We start from the raw sequence: 22583 nt of genomic DNA on the forward strand, positions 1-22583 counted from the left end.
TTCAAATGTAAAGTAAAATTATAAAAAAAAATCACTCTATTCAAAGCCAGTTGACACTATAATGACTAATGCCAATTACTCAAAATAATTGTTAGCATAAAAACTTACTAGGTAACAATCAATGCAATGGAGAGCTGTTGACATGGTTGATGATAGTTTAAAATCATTGTTATGTGTGTGGCTGTGACTGTGTGTGAGCCCCACTCAGCTCAGGTTGGGCCTTGGTTTTTATTTTATAAATAAAGGAAAGTATAAAAAATAACAAAGCTTATCTAAGGTTACTTAACTTCTAAGTTAAATTAAAAAGTAATTAAAATAGTAGGTTAAAAATAACAAAGGAATTTGTCAATCAGTATTTTGTGCTTAATTTAATAGCTTTGTGAAACTTTGCCCAGTTCAGTAGGGGCTTCAAATTGATATGAGCGTGCAATTCAAATATCTACCTGCTCTTTTTCACGAAAACGATGCAGCACAAAATAAGCCTGCCATTTGTTTGCGCAGTGTGCATATGCATGGTGTGTGACTCACTAATTGGCAATCATCATCATGACCATCCTATTTTACTAATTAGGCAAAAGAAAAACAACTGTTACATTTCTTCATATCGTAACTTACCCTAATATCAAAAGCACATTGTCCTGTTTCCATAAGGCAATTATGAGCAAACTGTCAGTTCTGAAAGCTGTCAAAAAGAGCTTAATTTTCAAGTTTTAGCCGCCTTAACCGAGGAATTAAATGGCGGCCGCCGGATAAAGTTTTGTCTTTATGAATGTGACGTCATCGAGGGTGGGGGGGGGGGGGTAGTGGTTTGAAACTAGTACGACCGTAGAGGGAGGTATACAAGGGGACCGTTAAAAAAACATCTACCCCATACCTCCTGCAGCAGCAAAGCATGGGGTCGAGCGGGAAGCGAAAATCTTGGGCACGATCGAAGATGCGGGGTGACCGCCCACAAAGAGAGGTTGTGTGATGATGACGTCATGGAGTACCTGGTTTATCGAACTGTAAGAGGGCGCTAATCATTGGGACCGTTAAATAAACTAGACGTTAACACTTCTGTCCAATATGAGCCTAAGAAAGGTCATTTTTATCTTGATCCTAATTGAATCACGTTTTAACAACCTTATAAACTGCTGTGGAATGTTCATTTGAATGCTTGTCTATAGAAGAGAATAGTAGCCAGGAACCTTGTGTTTTCCCTTCTCAATTGATGATAAGAAACCTTAGTGAGTTAATAATGAATAACCAATATTATTAACTACCCAAAAATCAATACCTATTGAACAATTTTACATGCTTACATTTCCACGACCAGACCCGACTTGATAGGGTGTTTTTTCAATTATTTTAAGAAAATTCTTTTGTTGGAAACTTTTTGGTGGCAAAACTTTCATGAAAAACAGAGCGTTCACTGTAACTGGGCTTTTTGCCAGGGGAAAACTATGAGTCTGCCTCAAAATCAATGGAGTCGAAAAAAACAAACAAAGGGATCAAACATTGTTGAATATTTCCAATGAATAAACAATGTTTTATTTACAAATTGCTTCAGTGGTTTACATTTTTTCTTATAAACAAACACACCTATGTTCAATACAAATTTTAGAAAGTTGCAAAGATAAAATTCCTGACAAGTAGCCTTGTGTGATTCATGTGGGTTTTCTCTGATTTGTCAATGAACGAGTCCAAATAAATTTGGTTAAACTGTCAATGTTAACATAACACCAAGAAGTTGTTGTTGAACGTCACAAGTATTCTCTATATTATAACTAATTGTCAAAAAACTGTTAAGCTTTAATTCTCACTTGTATTTTTCTAGCACTTTTTTAAGCAGTTTAGTATCGTGTAATACAATTCCAACATCATTAGCATTGATGGCTGATGTTTCTTCTGATGGGTTCTTCAGGTGATGTGTGTGCAAGGTGAAAATCTCTTGTGAATAGTGTTCTGAGGAAATTGTCCGTTTTCATCCACTGGTTGAGAACCAACATCACTCAAAAGAGATTTACAAATGGTGCTACCCCAAACATCACCTGGTTATTACTCCAACCATGCAATGCTTAAAATCCTACTGATGAGTTCTTGTCCCTTGTTTACGAAACATTGCCTGCAGAGTGAGAAAATAAACAAAAAAATTGATTGAGAGGTTAATTTCCGATTAACAAAAAAATGAGTGAAAGGTTAATTTATGATCAACAAATAAATGGATACCCCCTTAAACTCTTGATTAATAGAAGTACTTTTAATTTGTATTTTTCTTGAGAATTGGTTATTGAGCTTGAAAACACAACCTTAGTAGGTTACCCTTTTCTATGTCCCCTTTTCATAATTTATTGTTTTCTAAAGTAGCCTTTGTGAATTGAATTTCAGCCCCTTTCTCCTGTAGTTTGACTCATTGAAAAATAATCCTACTGAACAAAGTAATCGTGTATTAAAGTTTACAACATTTTCACACTGTCCGAAGGTTTTAACAATTTTTATAACTTGAAACATCAATATTACCTTTGCTGGTCTTGAACTTTTAATGAATCTTGGCTCCTTGTCACTAGTTTCCCATGTAAAGTCCAGAGATGTCCTCACTGTCTGAACAGTATCTGTAAATTAGTGTAAATTGAAAAAAACAACTATTTCTTTAGTAATATAAATGCAAAACAGGGAAAGCATGTGGATATTGAAAGGAAAGTGACAAAAAGAGACTGAGTGATTATGGACAGGCGTCTGGAATTTTAATTTGTATTACTAAAGATTGACAATATTATACAATTTTAATATTATAGGACAAGTTAGGTCAATGAGATTGTGGTTTAAACATTTTCAAATGTAAAGTAAAATTATAAAAAAAAATCACTCTATTCAAAGCCAGTTGACACTATAATGACTAATGCCAATTACTCAAAATAATTGTTAGCATAAAAACTTACTAGGTAACAATCAATGCAATGGAGAGCTGTTGACATGGTTGATGATAGTTTAAAATCATTGTTATGTGTGTGGCTGTGACTGTGTGTGAGCCCCACTCAGCTCAGGTTGGGCCTTGGTTTTTATTTTATAAATAAAGGAAAGTATAAAAAATAACAAAGCTTATCTAAGGTTACTTAACTTCTAAGTTAAATTAAAAAGTAATTAAAATAGTAGGTTAAAAATAACAAAGGAATTTGTCAATCAGTATTTTGTGCTTAATTTAATAGCTTTGTGAAACTTTGCCCAGTTCAGTAGGGGCTTCAAATTGATATGAGCGTGCAATTCAAATATCTACCTGCTCTTTTTCACGAAAACGATGCAGCACAAAATAAGCCTGCCATTTGTTTGCGCAGTGTGCATATGCATGGTGTGTGACTCACTAATTGGCAATCATCATCATGACCATCCTATTTTACTAATTAGGCAAAAGAAAAACAACTGTTACATTTCTTCATATCGTAACTTACCCTAATATCAAAAGCACATTGTCCTGTTTCCATAAGGCAATTATGAGCAAACTGTCAGTTCTGAAAGCTGTCAAAAAGAGCTTAATTTTCAAGTTTTAGCCGCCTTAACCGAGGAATTAAATGGCGGCCGCCGGATAAAGTTTTGTCTTTATGAATGTGACGTCATCGAGGGTGGGGGGGGGGGGTAGTGGTTTGAAACTAGTACGACCGTAGAGGGAGGTATACAAGGGGACCGTTAAAAAAACATCTACCCCATACCTCCTGCAGCAGCAAAGCATGGGGTCGAGCGGGAAGCGAAAATCTTGGGCACGATCGAAGATGCGGGGTGACCGCCCACAAAGAGAGGTTGTGTGATGATGACGTCATGGAGTACCTGGTTTATCGAACTGTAAGAGGGCGCTAATCATTGGGACCGTTAAATAAACTAGACGTTAACACTTCTGTCCAATATGAGCCTAAGAAAGGTCATTTTTATCTTGATCCTAATTGAATCACGTTTTAACAACCTTATAAACTGCTGTGGAATGTTCATTTGAATGCTTGTCTATAGAAGAGAATAGTAGCCAGGAACCTTGTGTTTTCCCTTCTCAATTGATGATAAGAAACCTTAGTGAGTTAATAATGAATAACCAATATTATTAACTACCCAAAAATCAATACCTATTGAACAATTTTACATGCTTACATTTCCACGACCAGACCCGACTTGATAGGGTGTTTTTTCAATTATTTTAAGAAAATTCTTTTGTTGGAAACTTTTTGGTGGCAAAACTTTCATGAAAAACAGAGCGTTCACTGTAACTGGGCTTTTTGCCAGGGGAAAATTATGAGTCTGCCTCAAAATCAATGGAGTCGAAAAAAACAAACAAAGGGATCAAACATTGTTGAATATTTCCAATGAATAAACAATGTTTTATTTACAAATTGCTTCAGTGGTTTACATTTTTTCTTATAAACAAACACACCAATGTTCAATACAAATTTTAGAAAGTTGCAAAGATAAAATTCCTGACAAGTAGCCTTGTGTGATTCATGTAGGTTTTCTCTGATTTGTCAATGAACGAGTCCAAATAAATTTGGTTAAACTGTCAATGTTAACATAACACCAAGAAGTTGTTGTTGAACGTCACAAGTATTCTCTATATTATAACTAATTGTCAAAAAACTGTTAAGCTTTAATTCTCACTTGTATTTTTCTAGCACTTTTTTAAGCAGTTTAGTATCGTGTAATACAATTCCAACATCATTAGCATTGATGGCTGATGTTTCTTCTGATGGGTTCTTCAGGTGATGTGTGTGCAAGGTGAAAATCTCTTGTGAATAGTGTTCTGAGGAAATTGTCTGTTTTCATCCACTGGTTGAGAACCAACATCACTCAAAAGAGATTTACAAATGGTGCTACCCCAAACATCACCTGGTTATTACTCCAACCATGCAATGCTTCAAATCCTACTGATGAGTTCTTGTCCCTTGTTTACGAAACATTGCCTGCAGAGTGAGAAAATAAACAAAAAAATTGATTGAGAGGTTAATTTCCGATTAACAAAAAAATGAGTGAAAGGTTAATTTATGATCAACAAATAAATGGATACCCCCTTAAACTCTTGATTAATAGAAGTACTTTTAATTTGTATTTTTCTTGAGAATTGGTAATTGAGCTTGAAAACACAACCTTAGTAGGTTACCCTTTTCTATGTCCCCTTTTCATAATTTATTGTTTTCTAAAGTAGCCTTTGTAAAATTGAATTTCAGCCCCTTTCTCCTGTAGTTTGACTCATTGAAAAATAATCCTACTGAACAAAGTAATCGTGTATTAAAGTTTACAACATTTTCACACTGTCCGAAGGTTTTAACAATTTTTATAACTTGAAACATCAATATTACCTTTGCTGGTCTTGAACTTTTAATGAATCTTGGCTCCTTGTCACAAGTTTCCCATGTAAAGTCCAGAGATGTCCTCACTGTCTGAACAGTATCTGTAAATTAGTGTAAATTGAAAAAAAAAATATTTCTTTAGTAATATAAATGCAAAACAGGGAAAGCATGTGGATATTGAAAGGAAAGTGACAAAAAGAGACTGAGTGATTATGGACAGGCGTCTGGAATTTTAATTTGTATTACTAAAGATTGACAATATTATACAATTTTAATATTATAGGACAAGTTAGGTCAATGAGATTGTGGTTTAAACATTTTCAAATGTAAAGTAAAATTATAAAAAAAATCACTCTATTCAAAGCCAGTTGACACTATAATGACTAATGCCAATTACTCAAAATAATTGTTAGCATAAAAACTTACTAGGTAACAATCAATGCAATGGAGAGCTGTCGACATGGTTGATGATAGTTTAAAATTATTGTTATGTGTGTGGCTGTGACTGTGTGTGAGCCCCACTCAGCTCAGCTTGGGCCTTGGTTTTTATTTTATAAATAAAGGAAAGTATAAAAAATAACAAAGCTTATCTAAGGTAACTTAACTTCTAAGTTAAATGAAAAAGTAATTAAAACAGTAGGTTAAAAATAACAAAGGAATTTGTCAATCAGTATTTTGTGCTTAATTTAATAGCTTTGTGAAACTTTGCCCAGTTCAGTAGGGGCTTCAAATTGATATGAGCGTGCAATTCAAATATCTACCTGCCCTTTTTAACGAAAAAGATGCAGCACAAAATAAGCCTGCCATTTGTTTGCGCAGTGTGCATATGCATGGTGTGACTGTGTGACTCACTAATTGGCAATTATCATGACCATCCTATTTTACTAATTAGGCAAAAGAAAAACAACTGTTACATTTCTTCATATCGTAACTTACCCTAATATCAAAAGCACATTGTCCTGTTTCCATAAGGCAATTATGAGCAAACTGTCAGTTCTGAAAGCTGTCAAAAAGAGCTTAATTTTCAAGTTTTAGCCGCCTTATATGGCGTGTCAAACGTTGCATTATTCGATAACGTACAATATATGTGCGATGTTTCTCATATATATGCGATAATTGTCACATATATGCGATATTCATTTGATGTATGCAATAAATGTATTATATATGCAATACATGTAATATATATGCAATAAATTGTAATATATGTGCGATAAATTGTAATATATGTGCGATAAATTGTAATATATGTGCGATAAATTGTAATATATGTGCGATAAATTGTAATATATGTGCGATAAATTGTAATATATGTGCGATAAATTGTAATATATCCCAGGTGAAAAATCCAGTTGAAACCAGTTGAACAGTCAACTGGTTTCAACTGGGTTCAACTGGAATTAACTGGTGTCCAACTTGTACCAGTTGGATTCAACTGGTTTGAAAAAAATCCAGTTGAAACCAGTTGAAGGAAGTAGTTACCAACTGGTAGTTCTTGTTGTGTCAACAGGGACCAGTTGAAACCAGTTGAAGGAAGTAGTTACCAACTGGTAATTCTTGTTGTGTCAACGAGGACCAGTTGAAACCAGTTGAAGGAAGTAGTTGCCAACTGGTAATTCTTGTTGTGTCAACAGGGACCAGTTGAAACCAGTTGAAGGAAGTCGTTGCCAACTGGTAATATTGTGGTGTAAACAGGGACCAGTTGAAAACAGTTGAAGGAAATAGTTGCCAACTGGTAGTTATTGTGGTGTAAACAGGAACCAGTTCAAACCAGTTGAAGGAACCAGTTACCAACTGGTAATTCTTGTTGTGTCAACAGGAACTAGTTGCAACCAGTTGAGGAACCAGTTAGCAACTGGCCATTCATGTGGTGTCAACAGGAACCAGTTGAAAGAACCAGTCACCAACTGGAAATAATTACCAAAGGGACCAGTTGAAATTATATAGTTGGAGGAACCAGTTACCAACTGGTTATTCTCATGAACAGGGACCAGTTAAAACCAGTTGAAGGAACCAGTTACCAACTGGTCACACTAATTCTTATGAACAGGGACAGTTGAAACCAATTAAGTAACTGGATTTTCTCACCCACAGAGACCATTGTTGAAACTAGTTGAAAGGATCAGTTACCAACTGGTTATTCTCATGAACAGGGACCAGTTGAAACCAGTTGAAGGAAAAAGTTACCAACTGGTCTTAATAATTCTCATGAACATCGACCAGTTGAAACCAGTTACCAAAACTGTCATTCTTAAACAGGGACCAGTTGGAACCAGATTGTTGTTTGTGTTTTGTTTCCCACAGTTGCCCATCATTGATGGTTTATACAAAAAATGGAAATCCACTCATTAAATTCACATCCCCAAATTAAAGTAAATATTATACTGAACAAAAACATAAATGCAATTTGTTAGAATTAAATGGGCGGGATCTAATTAATTATGCACAAATATAGAACTCTATGTTTATTCAAAACCATTGTAGGTATAACAAAAGTTACACTTAAATGTGTGTAAGTTTATATACATGTAGTTATAATTTGGTACTAAAACAAATTTTGGTGTATCATATTGGTCAGCGCACTTCAAAATTACACACCATAGGTAGAAAGCAAAGCCCAAAAAGTGTATACTTGGATCGGAACCTACAGGGGTAATGTGCTCGATCTTAGCATGATTAAAATCTTAGCACTTTTGATGATGATGACAAAAGTTTTAGGCTAACTGACTGTCCGCCGGGCTACATGTTAGTCAGACTGTCTGTCTGTCAGTCATAATAATAAGCAAACCTGCTAACTGGTGACAACAGTTGATGCACTCAAAACCAGTTGGACCAGTTGGTACCAGTTGAAAACCAGTTCAGACAAGTCACAAAACAGTTTGTACCAGCTAAACCATTTTAAACCAGTTCAAAACCAGTTTAAATCAGTAAAACCAGTTCAAAACCAGTCAAACCAGTTTAAAACCAGTTCGAAACCAGTTAAACCAGTTCAAAACCAGTCAAACCAGTTCGAAACCAGTCAAACCAGTTCAAAACCTGTTAACCAGTTAAAAACCAGTTAAACCAGTTACCAAATCCCAGTTCAACTGGACCAGTTGGGACCAGTTAAAACCAGTTGAACTGGTTTCAACTGGAATTTTCACCTGGGATGTGCGATAAATTGCAATATATGTGCGATAATTTGCAATATATATGCGATAATTTTTAATATATGTTTGATAATTTTGTAGTATATTATATGCGATCATTTGTATGCGATGTTTTGTGACGGTATACATATGCGATAATTTAATATACATGTGCGATGTTCGTTCTTATAATGTGCGAAAACGGAATTGTGGGATATAGTATGGCTTCCTGTCCACTTGATCCCCGTATCCGTAATGTTTTGGATCGGGCCAGACTATACTGTGGACGGTATAGTATGGTTCCTATGGTTCAATGAGATTGGCGTAGGGTTTATACTGATGGTCAGGGTATGAGACTCGAGCAGCGTATTTCCGAAATAGCCAGCCAGCCGCGTATTCGGATAATAGAACACATACAGTACAGGGAGGTGACAAAATGTTGCATTTTGCTCAAATCTGAAGGTGAAGATCTGTTTTACTCGAACGAATTCTGCAATATTAGCATAATTTAGATATGTTAATTGATAATATGTCAATTTCATAGCTTCACATGATTAAAGAAATAATTTATAAAAAGTGAAAAACATTAACAAAACGTCAAAAAATGACCCGCAAACAAAAAGGCAAAAATTTGTATTTTGTGTTTTTTGCATTTTTTAATATGTCAAAAAACATCACTGTGAAATACAACACCATAACTATAAATGTGGTGCTTAATATTCCAAAAATTTGAAAAATGATTTTGCAAACAAGACACAGTTGAATTTTTATAGCACAAGAACTTTTAAATTTTATTGACAACAATTAAAAATAATCAATCATGAGTGTTTCAGATATAGCTCGGTAATTTACTAACTGTAACTGTTCTACAATTTAAAGTCACCTGGAAATAGAAGTGTTTTTCTTCCAAACATAAGAGTATATGCTTACGAACAATAAAAAAATTTATTTAGTAATTGATAAGACAAACATTTTCTTTTTATTGCAGAATCAATAATAGTTGACCAAGTTAGCCAGCTCAAAATTTGATACCCTTAGTCTATCTTCCTTCAAGATTCTGGAACAAGAAAGCAACTTTTTGTCTTAACGAAGGGTTCAAATTCTTTTCAAATTGTGTTTAAGTCCACCGTCTATGTAATTGGGCGGAATGTACATTGACAATGGCGTCAGAATAACTGTGGTTAATTAACCACTAGATAGTGAACCAAATTTACCCAGCTCCAAAATTTGATACGCCCACTATATTAGTCTTGAAAGTTCTGGATTACAAATTAAATGTTTTGTTTTAACGAAGGGTATAAACTCTTTTCAAGTTATGGTTTTGTATTTCACAGTGATGATTTTTTGACATATTAAAAAATGCCAAAAATACAAACTACAAATTTTTGCCTTTTTGTTTGCGGGTCATTTTTTGACGTTTTGTTAATGTTTTTCACTTTTTATAAATTATTTTTTTAATCATGTGAAGCTATGAAATTGACATATTATCAATTAACATATCTAAATTATGCTAATATTGCAGAATTCGTTCGAGTAAAACAGATCTTCACCTTCAGATTTGAGCAAAATGCAACATTTTGTCACCTCCCTGTACTGTATGTGTTCTATTATCCGAATACGCGGCTGGCTGGCTATTTCGGAAATACGCTGCTCGAGTCTCGTACCCTGACCATCACTATAAACCCTACGCCAATCTCATTGAACCATAGGAACCACACTATACCGTCAAGAGTATAGTCTGGCCCGATCTAAAACATTACGGATACGGGGATCAAGTGGACAGGAAGTCATACTATATCCCACAATTCCGTTTTCGCACATATATAAGAACGAACATCGCACATGTATATTAAATTATCGCATATGTATATCGTCACAAAACATCGCATACAAATGATCGCATATAATATACTACAAAATTATCAAACATATATTAAAAATTATCGCATATATATTGCAAATTATCGCACATATATTGCAAATTATTGCACATATATTACAATTTATCGCACATATATTACAATTTATCGCACATATATTACAATTTATCGCACATATATTACAATTTATCGCACATATATTACAATTTATCGCACATATATTACAATTTATCGCACATATATTACAATTTATCGCACATATATTACAATTTATCGCACATATATTACAATTTATCGCACATATATTACAATTTATTGCATATATATTACATTTATTGCACATATATTACATTTATTGCATATATATTACATTTATTGCATATATATTACATTTATTGCATATATATTACATTTATTGCATACATCAAATGAATATCGCACATATGTGACAATTATCGCATATATTATGAGAAACATCGCACATTATATTGTACATTATCGAATAATGCAACGTTTGACACGCCATAGTCCAGTGCCATTCTTTATCATTGCGGACACCAGTTAAAGACAAGGGACCAGTCGCAGCTGAACTCCACCGTTGATGGCGCTATGTAAGGAGACCGTTAACTAAACTAAGACACTTCTGACCAATGAGAGCGCTATTTATGGGGACCGTTAAAAAAAAAAAGTTGTCGACTTCTTCCTTCCGTGACCATCTATATTTGTTGGTGTCGTCTGCTGCTTGCTGGTGGACGTCAACAAATTCAGCTTGAAGACAAAATATGGCTGTTGGTATGTAGTGTTTCATTTTCTAATTTTATCATTTAATTAATTGTGAAACAGTCATGACAGTGGTGGCAGGATACAGAAAATCTCCCTATGCGGAAACCTATTAAATAATACTGTTAGTTGGGTACAGGAGAAGACCGGGGACCCTAACTAAACCCTAAATAAAACAACTATAATAAATGACTAAATTTGGTTACGAATGAATTGGTTTAGTTATGTTATTTTGTTAATTAATGTTAGTCCTGCCCTAGCCCTGGGATCTGGGTCGGGGATAGACCACCTTGTTGAGTTGTTCACACAGTGTTAAGTATTAACTGACATACAGATCCTTGTCATTTGATTGGTGAATGGTGGAACTTACTTCACGTGACATTCACTATACTCCCATCATGCCCATCTGCACGGACGATCAAAAAGACCTATATTCGCCCATGGGGAATAGCATTTCCCATTCAACAGTTAGGATCATCCTTGTTAGTGTTACCAATGTTTTTGAGCAGTACAGCGCAACCGGTAAAACAAAGGAGCACCTGTGCAAAAGATTGTGATCTGATTGCTATTAAAAATTTGTGCATTGTACAAAATTTCAAAATACATCAAATGACAAGGATCTATGTCAGTTATATAAAACAAATATTGAGTGGCTGTAATTCGGTAAAATTTTGACTGTTCTATTTCAATCGGCTTCGCCTCGTGAAATGGAAGTCCAAATTTTACCTTTCGATAACATTCCTCCCATTCCACTCTGAGCCACTCAATATTTGTATACTATTCTAGACGTCGCACTTCAAATAGTTGCAACTCAGCTATGATGAGATTGTTAAGTCACAACCAATTTTGAATTCTTACTCAACAAGATGCATTTTTGTATGCGTGCTGTCATGTAGGAGGTCCCGTTTTCGAGGTGTCCCTTAAAACGTGGCAAATCTTTTACCTCTCTGTGCGCAATGTAAACAGTCCCTAGATAGATACAAATTGTGTGGTTACTATATATTTGCATACTTCATTTTAACAAATGAAGAAATTAGGGCATCGGTTGATATGGCATCATTATTTTTTTCCCAATTCAAAGAAAAAGGCATAATACCGTGAAATTGGTAAGATGAGGATGCCTGCAAGTGCAATAGTCACTGCATGATGTCTCTGAATCTGATTATGTTTTGTAGGAATATGTTGTTGTTGTGAATTGTCGTGAGCAACCCAAATGGTTTACCAACCAAACCAAACAGGTAGTCATGGATAGTAGTCGAGACTATTTTTCTAGAAATCAGACTATTTGTGTAACTAGTGCATCATAATTTAGGCAGCATGATTAATCCAGTAGTTGAAAAACAGAAGTCACGACAACTAATAATTTGAGTCGAGACTACGACACTACATGTTCGAGTCGCCCAGGCCTAATCAAAAGTGATTCGGATTGGGTACTGGTCAAATGCAACTGTATGCAATCAGTTAAGTATAGGCTGGTTTTTAAATAGTCGGAAACCTGACGGTAGAAAGAGAACTTAATGTTCTTGCTATTTCTTTGGGATGGCTTTTGATTATTAGTCTTAATGTTTACTTTCAATTTATCAAAACTAACTATTCTTAGTCCTAGACTCTACCTTTCCTGGTGTTTTCACATTGTCGTTTGAGCGGATGAAACAAGAACAGTCATCCTACTTGTTCTCGACTATAAGGAATTGGATGCAAATGTCACACAAGTAAACTTTGATGTAGCGATTTGAGTTGAGATGGGCCACTTTGTGGAAGTTCCAAATGACAAATTTAGTAGGCATAATATTGTTAATAAGTTGTTTATACTAATTGTTACAAAACCATTGCGACAGTATTGGGTACTGAAAACTTAAACTGTAATGTGTATTATTATTTGTTTCTGAACTGATTTGCCAAATTTGTGATTTTTGACAGATTTTTTTATGGTCCCTTCGTGAACTAATTTTTTTGTGAATATGATGACACTAAAAAGTTTGAGAATTTGATTATTTGATTATTAATATGCACAGATTAACGTGTCCACCAACAATATTACTACACAACAAATAACCGCAGTATAAAAGCCAACCCTCTTATCGCAAAACATATCACTATGATGGGCCCATCAATACAGATGTTGGATACATTGCCCGATCAGCTTTTCTGTTGGCAACGCACCCTCTCTCTCTCATTGAAACCAAATCAACATATTTTGAAAAACTTCAGACTCCTTTTTAGTTGCTAGTTCAGAACACTCCCCCCCCCCCCATAAAAAATAAATAAATAAATAGATTTAAAAAATAAATAAATAAATAAAACTGATTTCCTGCCCGCAGTTTTCGTGAAGCACTTCCACTTCCCAAGCCAAATTAGGACCAACTTTAAAGCCTACGATTATTAAGTCTCCTTTTAGAAGTTGCTGAAGCACCCATAGGCCTATATCATTATGTGCTGTATTTGGGGATTCCGGTTGTGGTAAACCATGGAGGATCAGTTGCAGCTTCCCAAAAACGTAAATTCAAAACACTTTATACTAGATCGGTCTCAAGCGGCATCTAGACAGGTAAATCCCCGTCCATAATCATCTTTATACTGAGTTATAAGAACTTATAGATGCCTTTCAATTTCACCTAGTACATTCATTTCATTAGTTATGCAGTTAAATTCTAATATCCAAGCAAGTTCCTGTAACAAAGAGGGCGCTGTATAAGGAGACCGTTAACTAAACTTAACGACACAACTCGTAGGAGGGCGCCATATAAGGAGACCGTTAATTATTCTAAGAGACTTCTGACCAACGAGGGGGAGTGTGAGCGAGCGCTTACTACTACCTAGTACCATACAGCATGGGGACCCCCACTAAAGTCTCGCAACGTTTTTCATGACAGACATGGCAGAGGATAAATCATTGACTCTTGAACTTTAATCATCTGCTCAGTTTATCATTGGGAGTCCTAGTGTGCACAAGTTGTACACTGTCAGTGTCACTTTCCTTGGGCTCTCTTTTTAATTTTAGTGCACCCTTACATTTACAAAGGCGGGTTATCCGACGGGAGGAGTGTTACGTTATCGCAACTAAAATTTTATATGATAGAAATTCAATCACACAAAAAAAAGAAGATTTCAAGGAGGGTAGGGGGACATCGATGAAGCCCCCCCCCCCCCCCCCCCACCCTTTCACCTCTGAACATAGGCCTACCTACCTATCTGTTATCGTAAATACACTGCATGGTCTACTTCGATCAAAACAAATACCCGGATTTATATTGACTTTGCAAATCAATTTAGATCACGGGTTTAAAGTTCAGTTAGAGTTGGCTGTTTGATGACCGATGTACGGACTGCTGTAATACCCGGAAATTAATTTTTCATTTTAGTATGTACCCTTAATTGTCACATTATTTCACGATGACCATTTCGTACGGCACAACATTATTTGCGTTAGTTGTAGCACTGTTTTTCTTAGGCCGCTGTCACTCTTTAACAGCATGCACAAAAGTTGACGACTGTTCGTGCAGGACATTGGATGGCCAGGAAGTCAACATTCGGTCACTGGGCTATCAAGGATCCCAAGCGCCAAGGTAATTAATTAACTGTTTGGGGACTTTTGGCATGGAGGGAGAAAAGGCTAGGTAGATTTGGAAGGGGGGGGGTGCTGGGCTCAAATGTTTTTCCTTGTGTTCCCAAGATAATTATTAATGTTGTACCTAAAATTCGAATTAAATGAAACATTGCATTTTTTTTAATTTTTTTTTATTACTCTTTGGTTTTCTTTGTATGCCTCAGGTTTACATTCCAGCCTCCACAGGGTACAGCGGAGCCATGGCAGTATGCTTTTAATCCATGCTATACATTCACCTATGACACAACGTGCAGTAATGTCATTGTAAGTACTAGCCCACATAGGTATTTTATTCCTTTTTTTTTTTTTAAATGGGGGATAATAGGTAAAAAAAACAGTCACCAATAGAACATTTTGCTGTGTCATTGTTGTAATATATTTTTCTTCAATATTGTCAACGAAATTCTTTCAAGTCCATCTATCTAGTTCAAATGCTTGGCATTGGCATTTCACACCTGTTTGCTGCCAAACGAATTAATGATAATATTTTACACATCTGATTTTATATATAGGCTTGTCAAAGATCAACTCAAGACCCAACAGAAACTTACAATATTGGAGATGTGACGTCAACGTGGAGTATTTTAAATGAGGACTATTTAGTCTCATATTCACACTTGGACAACCTTGGTACAACAAGGTAAGCCGTCAAGTTCATTTCTTTTCCATGTATAGAAAATAATAATTGTGGTTGGTTGTGGCGAAAGTTCTTAACTTTTTGCAGGCCAATCACTTGGCTGAGTGGTCATTAATGGCAGTTTCATTCTCGAAATGATCAAAATGTCATTAAATAAAAATGAGCTTAAAGCCATTATACACTTTCGGTACAGAAAAGAGAAAAAAAGTTCACGAATTTACAAATAACTTTACAGAAGGTAATGGTGAAAGACTTCTCTTTAAATATTATTCCATGAAATGCTTTACTTTTTGAGAAAACACTAAAACAATATCAATTCTCGATTGCGAGAATTACGGATTTATTTTAAACACATGTCATGACATGGCGAAACGTGCGGTAACAAGAGTGGGTTTTCTCGTTATTTTGATGACCGATTGAGCCTAAATTTTCACAGGTTTGTTATTTTATATATAAGTTGTGATACACGAAGTGTGGGATTTGGACGATACTGTTTAGCAAAAGTGTATAATGGCTTTAACTTTGGAAAAAGTTACTCAAAATCAAAATAAATGTTTTACTTTTAAATGTATGTTTATTTTTGCCATTTAAGATAAAGAAACACCATGTCAGGGGCTCCTAAAAATGAAAGCAATTTATTTTCAAATTGTGCGAATAACAAGTAAAATTGTTGTACAGGAATGGAAATTATTTTCATGAAAACACATAACTGATTTTTACACATCTGGTAAAATCAATGATAATCAATTCGAACTATATCAAAATCTTCTTTTTTGAAAAGTTAGTACATTTACTTGTGGCTCTGACAAATTAGGGCTAACAATACATTGCAACTTGATCTTGATCGCTCAAAAGTGAAGTTCATATTATATTTGTTTACCATTCATATTTCCGTATTTTAAACAGAACATCTCAAGTAACACTGAAGTGTGACCCATCTGCAGAAGAACCTACATTAGACAGACTTGGCACAGAGGGTGGATTTGGCACAACTTATGTAAGTTTTGGCCTTCTTTTGTTTTCCATAAACTTGAACATGCATCATTTTATTACATACATGCATCTGGGTTTTTAATTTTGTTTCATTCTATAACATAATATTAGTTATGGAATTGGAGTGAAAAGAATGATGATTCCAATGAAGTATTTCAACTTATATGGAAAAGTCAACGTTTGTTGTAAACTTCAAACGGGCCTATATGAGAGTAAATTTAGTTCACTTACAATTGTGTGTCATATGTTCATAGATATAGTTTATTTGTAACTAGTCATGTTTCGTTGTTCGTCATGTGATTTGTAATTTCCTTGTTTTCTTTTGAAACGATGCCTGCAGTTTTTTACACTTACAAGTAAATGCGCCTGTCCAGGAGTCTGTGGTTCTACCCCCCCTCAAACAACGGCCAAACCACCGCAGCCACCAGGGTCTGGTGGACTTAGTCCAGGCTCAGTTCTCTGCATCTTGTGAGTATAGATGACACTCAGCTCAGTCTGGCACATTTTATATATTATCCCAATTTGTTTCCCTTTCCAAACTCTTCTAAACTGTTGCTTTTCAAATATTTTTATTTTTTTTTAATGCGAGTTCACCCCAAACAAGGCTAAAAGCCACTTTAGGAAAGGGGCTTCAAGAAGAAAATGATTGAACATGGAAATAACGTACGAGGGTTGGAGGCAGGAATTTATATTCCTCTTAAAAATAGTCAAGGTTGTAGGATAGGGAAATATCCACCAGGCAAGGAGTTCCAAAGAGATGCAGTACGTGGAATAAAGCTGTTGGAACGACTCTTTGTTCTACATCTCAACAAATCAAGAGTGTATGTGTGAGAAGTTTAAAGCAGAATGTCATGATGGCTGCTTATGCCATTGCAATAAATACAAATTTGAGGAGAAACTTTTTTTCTTTTTTGTTACTTTCAGGACGTCATCATAACTCTTTTTTTTTGGGAGGGGGGGAGGGGGGGCCTCACTCACGGCTCTACATATTGATTGACTTGCAGCAATTGGATATAACAGAATGACCTTAGGCTGGTTGCATATAAATTAAAGGGATATGTTGGGGGCCTTACCGTCACTATTATTAATTGATAATCGTTATGAGTTTGAACCACTTTAATACACAATTAAATTACCATAATGTGCAGTACATTGTCTTTGCAATAAGAACTTTGTTTTTCACTGTGCAGGTTTTCAGTGTTTGTTACTGTGTACATCATAGGTGGTGCATTGTTCATGAAATATGTACGCCATGCTGAAGGAACAGATGTTATTCCAAATAAAGACTTATGGACTAATCTACCAGGATACATCAAGGTACAAACAAACAAAACCAAAGCAGTTTCGTCATTTGTAAATTATTACTTGCATGGTTACATTATTGTACAGTTATAAATTTTAGGTCTGCTCTTACATTCATGGAACTATATTAATCATGATTTTGATTTGACAAAGTGAAAGCAAATCAGAGGTGTTTTTCATATAGAAAAGTTAAAATACATTTTATTTTGTTTATATTGCAGGACGGAATACTGTTTGTAACCAGTTGTGGCAAGAAGACCGGCTACGACTCTCAATCATAACGGAATTAAATCAAGTGTTTAATAATATATTATTAAAATAATGGAACATTATATAATGATTAAATCTTCTTAAAAATAAACATATTGATATTAAATTATATTCAAAGTGTTACTTTATATTTATACTATCCAAGCTGTGGCATTATTGTCAATCGATGTGAGATTTATATGATGTATTCTCAATCGATGTGATATCTCAATACTGATATAATAATAATAATATATAATATCGAAGTCTTATATAGCGCACGTATCTACCAAACAAGGTACTCAAGGCGCTGAGTATATACAAACTTTCAGAAAGATAGGTTATTGCAGTGATGAATTCTGAGACCCAATTATTTAGCAGTTTATAAGGGTTTACAAGGTGCTACGGCGCATTAAGCAGCCACAACCAGGAACACCGGGGCGAACCCCTACTCTTTTCGATAAGTGCACTGGGTTCTTTTACATGCGTTACACAACACATGGGACCAACGGCTTTACGTCCCATCCGAAGGACGAAGCAATGGTTAAGTGTCTTGCTCAAGGACACAGTGTCACGGCTGGGGATTCAAACCCAACCCACACTCTGCTGATCAGAAACACCAGAGTTTGAATTCAGTGCTCTTAACCGCTCGGTTGAAAGCATTGGGCGTTTTTATATGAAGTCTTGCCCGACATTTCTTGCTTCTGACACACCGTCATATCCATTTAATTTGCAACCGTTGACATAGAACATAAAACCATCCTGCAACGAAAAAGTATACACACAGAAAATAAAGAAAAGTATTTGCCCTTTGCCCATAATTGCTCTGAAACTATTTTTACTTGTACTTTTTGGCCTGCTTGGCCGCCAGTGCAGTTAATAAATAAATAAACCAACTCTTACAATATTGATAAAAGTATTTCAGAGTTATTTTCTTCCCGTTTTCCTTTTAGGGATTATTCTTCCAGTGTGATGGATGATATTCGATCCAGATTTTCTGCGACATCTAAAAAAAAATGCGACGATTGTATCATCCACATTTATATAAAATTGAAACATTTGAACAGTTCAGGAAAACAAAACGTTTATTTTGCCTATCAGGTGATCCTTATGCTGCCGCTTCCCATGTAGTATTAAGGGAATCAATGTGTGGTGAAGAGGTTTTCAACTAGTGGTTTAATTCCAACAAGGCCTGGTACTTGATAATTTTACCGAGACGAAGTCAAGGTAAATTATCAAGAACCAGGCCTCGGCAGGTTTACACCACTAGTTAAAAACCGATTCAGCACACTTTGATTCCCATTCATACCTTTTTCGGTCAAAAAACATCAACACCTTTGGTCAAAAAGTCAAAATAATGTAACAATTATAATTGTTCAATGATTTCTTTCAACACAACACCCCTTCAGCTATGTAATGGTAAGGTCCTCCACCGCCCTCGGGTAAACAACTCCTTTTAAGGTAATGCTGTGCGCTTTACACGTATCGCGTGATGTGGCACAACTGTCCTGGCTGTTGCTCTCGTCCAATAGGAATGAAGGAACTGTCTTTTATACACTCCCACGTGACGCGCTCTCCTCAAATAGGAATAGCGAAACTGTCTGAGGTATGTTGAATTGCTTCTGACCCCGCAAAGACCTTTCAAGACAAAATAAGGAAGGTCTCCAACAAACTAACCCACAGTTAGTAGAACACCAGCATATTAATCAGGAGGTTGCAGGTTGAAGTTCAATTAATTCTTTCAAACCAAATTCTGAAAAGAAACTTCAGTGTAACAGGATTTCAGCATAAACAAAATAATTTATTCACAATAAAATTGTTGAAAATGTTAAACTAATTTTCTTGTACATGATCAAAGACAAAGACGAAAATAATAGCCATAAATAAATTATTTAGCCAAGTCCAATCTGTTTGTGCGTTATCTGGCCAAAAAATCTATACCACTCGTAGTTGTTTCAGTCAAAACCAGTACATGTATTTAAATGTAAATGATGTCAAGTTAGCTAAAAATTAAAATGTTATTTACTTCGTTAGAATAATAACAAGCGGATATGCACATTTTAAGTAACTGTTGTGGCTTTTCGTCTGGATGTTTTTTTTTTGCGGCTTTCACCAATAACTGTTTCAGTCATTGGCCAGTACCCGTGGTCAAGTGGTTAGACTGCAGGACTTACAATCACAAGGTTGTGGGTTTGAATCCCCCAGCTAACTGCTGATTTCACAATGACTTGAAAAAATATTGTCATCTAATTAATGAATCACAATTTCTTGATTTGTGTAATTCATTATCATAGACATTTGTGAGAGAGATTGGCTGTTGCCAACTTGGTGTTTATTGGAGTTTGCCAAGTTCCCTTGATGGGAAGATCATTCAAACAAACAAACAAACAGTAATTAACCTATGCCATTTCAATCAACCGCAACAGTTATTGGTTACGACTACGAAAACCCACCCCTGAACATGGCAGGCTGTGTGATGGTTTTATACTAGTGTGTTGTGCACACACAAAAAGAACCTTGATAGTTATACTTTTTATTTAAAACAAATCTTTGAGTAAAAACTGATATCCATTGCATGTGTGAAACATTTTCAATTCCATACAGAAAAATATAAAGTTAAAAAGACAATTGAAAGTAGAACCTCGTACTTTAATACAGCTTAAAAGCTGCATTCTGTATTTACAATTTGCGTGAAATACTTTGGTTCAATGATTACCAAATCAAACAAGTCAATGATACTTCATAATAATCCCAAAGCCAATTCAATTGTGACCTGCTCAAAAACGTAAAACTATAAACAGACTGAACTTTATCCCATACTGCATTCATCTGATTTCCAGACTTTCTGCAATATCTCTACGATGTTTGTATCTTAAATCCCATGGCATAAAAAGTCACAAATCCATTTTCCCATCCAGCCACTTTTGGCTCCAATTATTTAAAGTTGGAAAACAAAAGATGGCTGCAACATGGTACAGAGGTCCTTTGGGTTGGTAGGGGTTGAGGGTTGACATTGAGTCTTCTACTTTGTCAGACACTTTAATCCTGGTGTTAAGTAAGATCACAAGACATCTATTTCCAGCAGTGAAAACGATTGCAACATGTTTAAACTCTGTACTAGTAGAACCATCATCCTTGGTTTCTGTTTAGAACTTAGAAGAAGGTTCACTCTCTTCATTGACTACAGTAAGTTGGTGGAGAGGGGGGCGGGGGGTAAAGGGGCTTCCATCATCATGCTACTTCTAATCCTTTTTGACTTGGTGCAGCTACTTCCTCTCCAATCATGAAATCTTCCTGAAATACACAAAAAAAAGAAAATCTGTAATTAATTTACTTCACATTGGCGATTTAAATAGAGAAGACAGGTATACTGGACATTAGTAGTTAATAATAATAATGTTAACAATAATAACAATAATAATAATAATAATAATCTAAGCAATTATATAGTGTTCGTACACAAAAAAGGTACCACAACGCTTTACAATGTTGTAAAGCGTTGTGGTACCTTTTTTGAAGATAGTTGCAACGATCGTCATAACCCTTCTTCGGGATCAGGGTTTAATTGTTTATCCTAACTACAGTTCACCAGTCTTTTTCACATGTCTTTTTTTCTCAATAGATTCTCAGAAGCAGGGCTGCACATGCGATGTGCATAAATAAATAAATAAAAACTAAAAACAAACAAAAACATATTCTATAAATTGTATTTTTGGCTGATCAAATTAACGGGTACCGGTCAACTCGGTCCCAAGTCGACTCGGTCCCAAGTCAACTCGGTCCCAAGTCAACTCGGTCCCAAGTCAACTCTGTCCCAAGACTGGGAAGCTTGCTCGGGCGGGATGTACAAAGTCCAAGGACATTTTTTTCAAATTCAAATAAAACATACAATTACTTCCTGTCAACCATACGGACCTAGTTGACTTGGGACCGAGTTGACTTGGGACCGAGTTGACTCATAAGCTTGATATCTTACTCACCGGGTCATAAATAACTTTGAGGATGAGAGAACAGCTCGGACAGGTTGCATCTTCTTCACCTTGACTTAGCTCTTCCTGAATTTTGTAAAATGTCAAAAACATAATGTTAAATATATCATCAGATGTATTTAGCAGAAGACGACAGAATCACGACAAGCACGTCACAGAAACCTTCCTCCATCATCATCATCATGTCCATGCCAATGGCATGTATAAAACAATGTGATGGGTGAACCATATAATTACTTCCACCCATGAGCGAACTGAATGTTTTTAGAAAATCATTTAATAGAAAAGTCCAGATGCATGATGAGAGACGGACCTTCCTCGGATCGAATGCCATTCATTCCAATACATATATACTGTAACTGGTCAATGCGATTTTGTGTACTGTTTTGACAACTGCAAAAAAATTACCTTCGTGATCTCGAATCTATCCCCGCATGGGCACGGATAATGATACGTTTCCGTTTCTTCGTCATACTCGAAATCTTCAATTTCGATTTCATCGTGATACACTGTCATGTTTGTATAGCATCGAACTCGTTTTTAGAGAGTTCCGTATTCATAACACACGTGTCTTGTTTCCCAACAGTAAACAGGCCATGTAACAAAATGGCGGCGGTAAAGAAATTCGAGAGTGTATTTCATGTAAGTATTTTCAGTTTTAAACAAAGTATTTTGATTATCTTCTAGCTCTTTGTAACTAAACATCGGTAAATTAATT

General features: G+C 35.5%; 2 protein-coding genes across 3 annotated transcripts; one reads left to right on the plus strand and one right to left on the minus strand.

Moving 5' to 3' along the window:
• Positions 1-10982: 10982 nt before the first annotated feature.
• LOC139936716 (uncharacterized) lies at positions 10983-19543 on the plus strand. 2 transcript variants are annotated; one of them, XM_071931601.1, is made up of 8 exons: positions 10983-11100; positions 14561-14654; positions 14860-14959; positions 15208-15335; positions 16239-16329; positions 16666-16793; positions 17516-17642; positions 17849-19543. In XM_071931601.1, exons 1-8 carry the CDS (start codon positions 11091-11093, stop codon positions 17906-17908), a joined length of 738 nt encoding a protein of 245 aa, XP_071787702.1. In that variant the 5' UTR covers positions 10983-11090; the 3' UTR covers positions 17909-19543. The 2 variants fall into 2 exon arrangements, with proteins under 2 accessions (XP_071787702.1, XP_071787701.1); XM_071931600.1 differs by lacking the exon at positions 10983-11100 and having other exon boundaries at positions 14306-14654.
• Positions 19544-19656: 113 nt separating this feature from the next.
• On the minus strand, positions 19657-22474 carry LOC139936717 (diphthamide biosynthesis protein 3-like). Its single transcript, XM_071931603.1, has 3 exons — positions 22274-22474; positions 21857-21931; positions 19657-21170 (listed from the first exon to the last, which is right to left on the minus strand). Exons 1-3 carry the CDS (start codon positions 22379-22381, stop codon positions 21108-21110), a joined length of 246 nt encoding a protein of 81 aa, XP_071787704.1. The 5' UTR covers positions 22382-22474; the 3' UTR covers positions 19657-21107.
• Positions 22475-22583: the final 109 nt, after the last annotated feature.

This window comes from Asterias amurensis, chromosome 4, assembly GCF_032118995.1.
Source record: "Asterias amurensis chromosome 4, ASM3211899v1".
In the NCBI taxonomy this organism is placed as follows: Eukaryota; Metazoa; Echinodermata; class Asteroidea; order Forcipulatida; family Asteriidae; genus Asterias; species Asterias amurensis.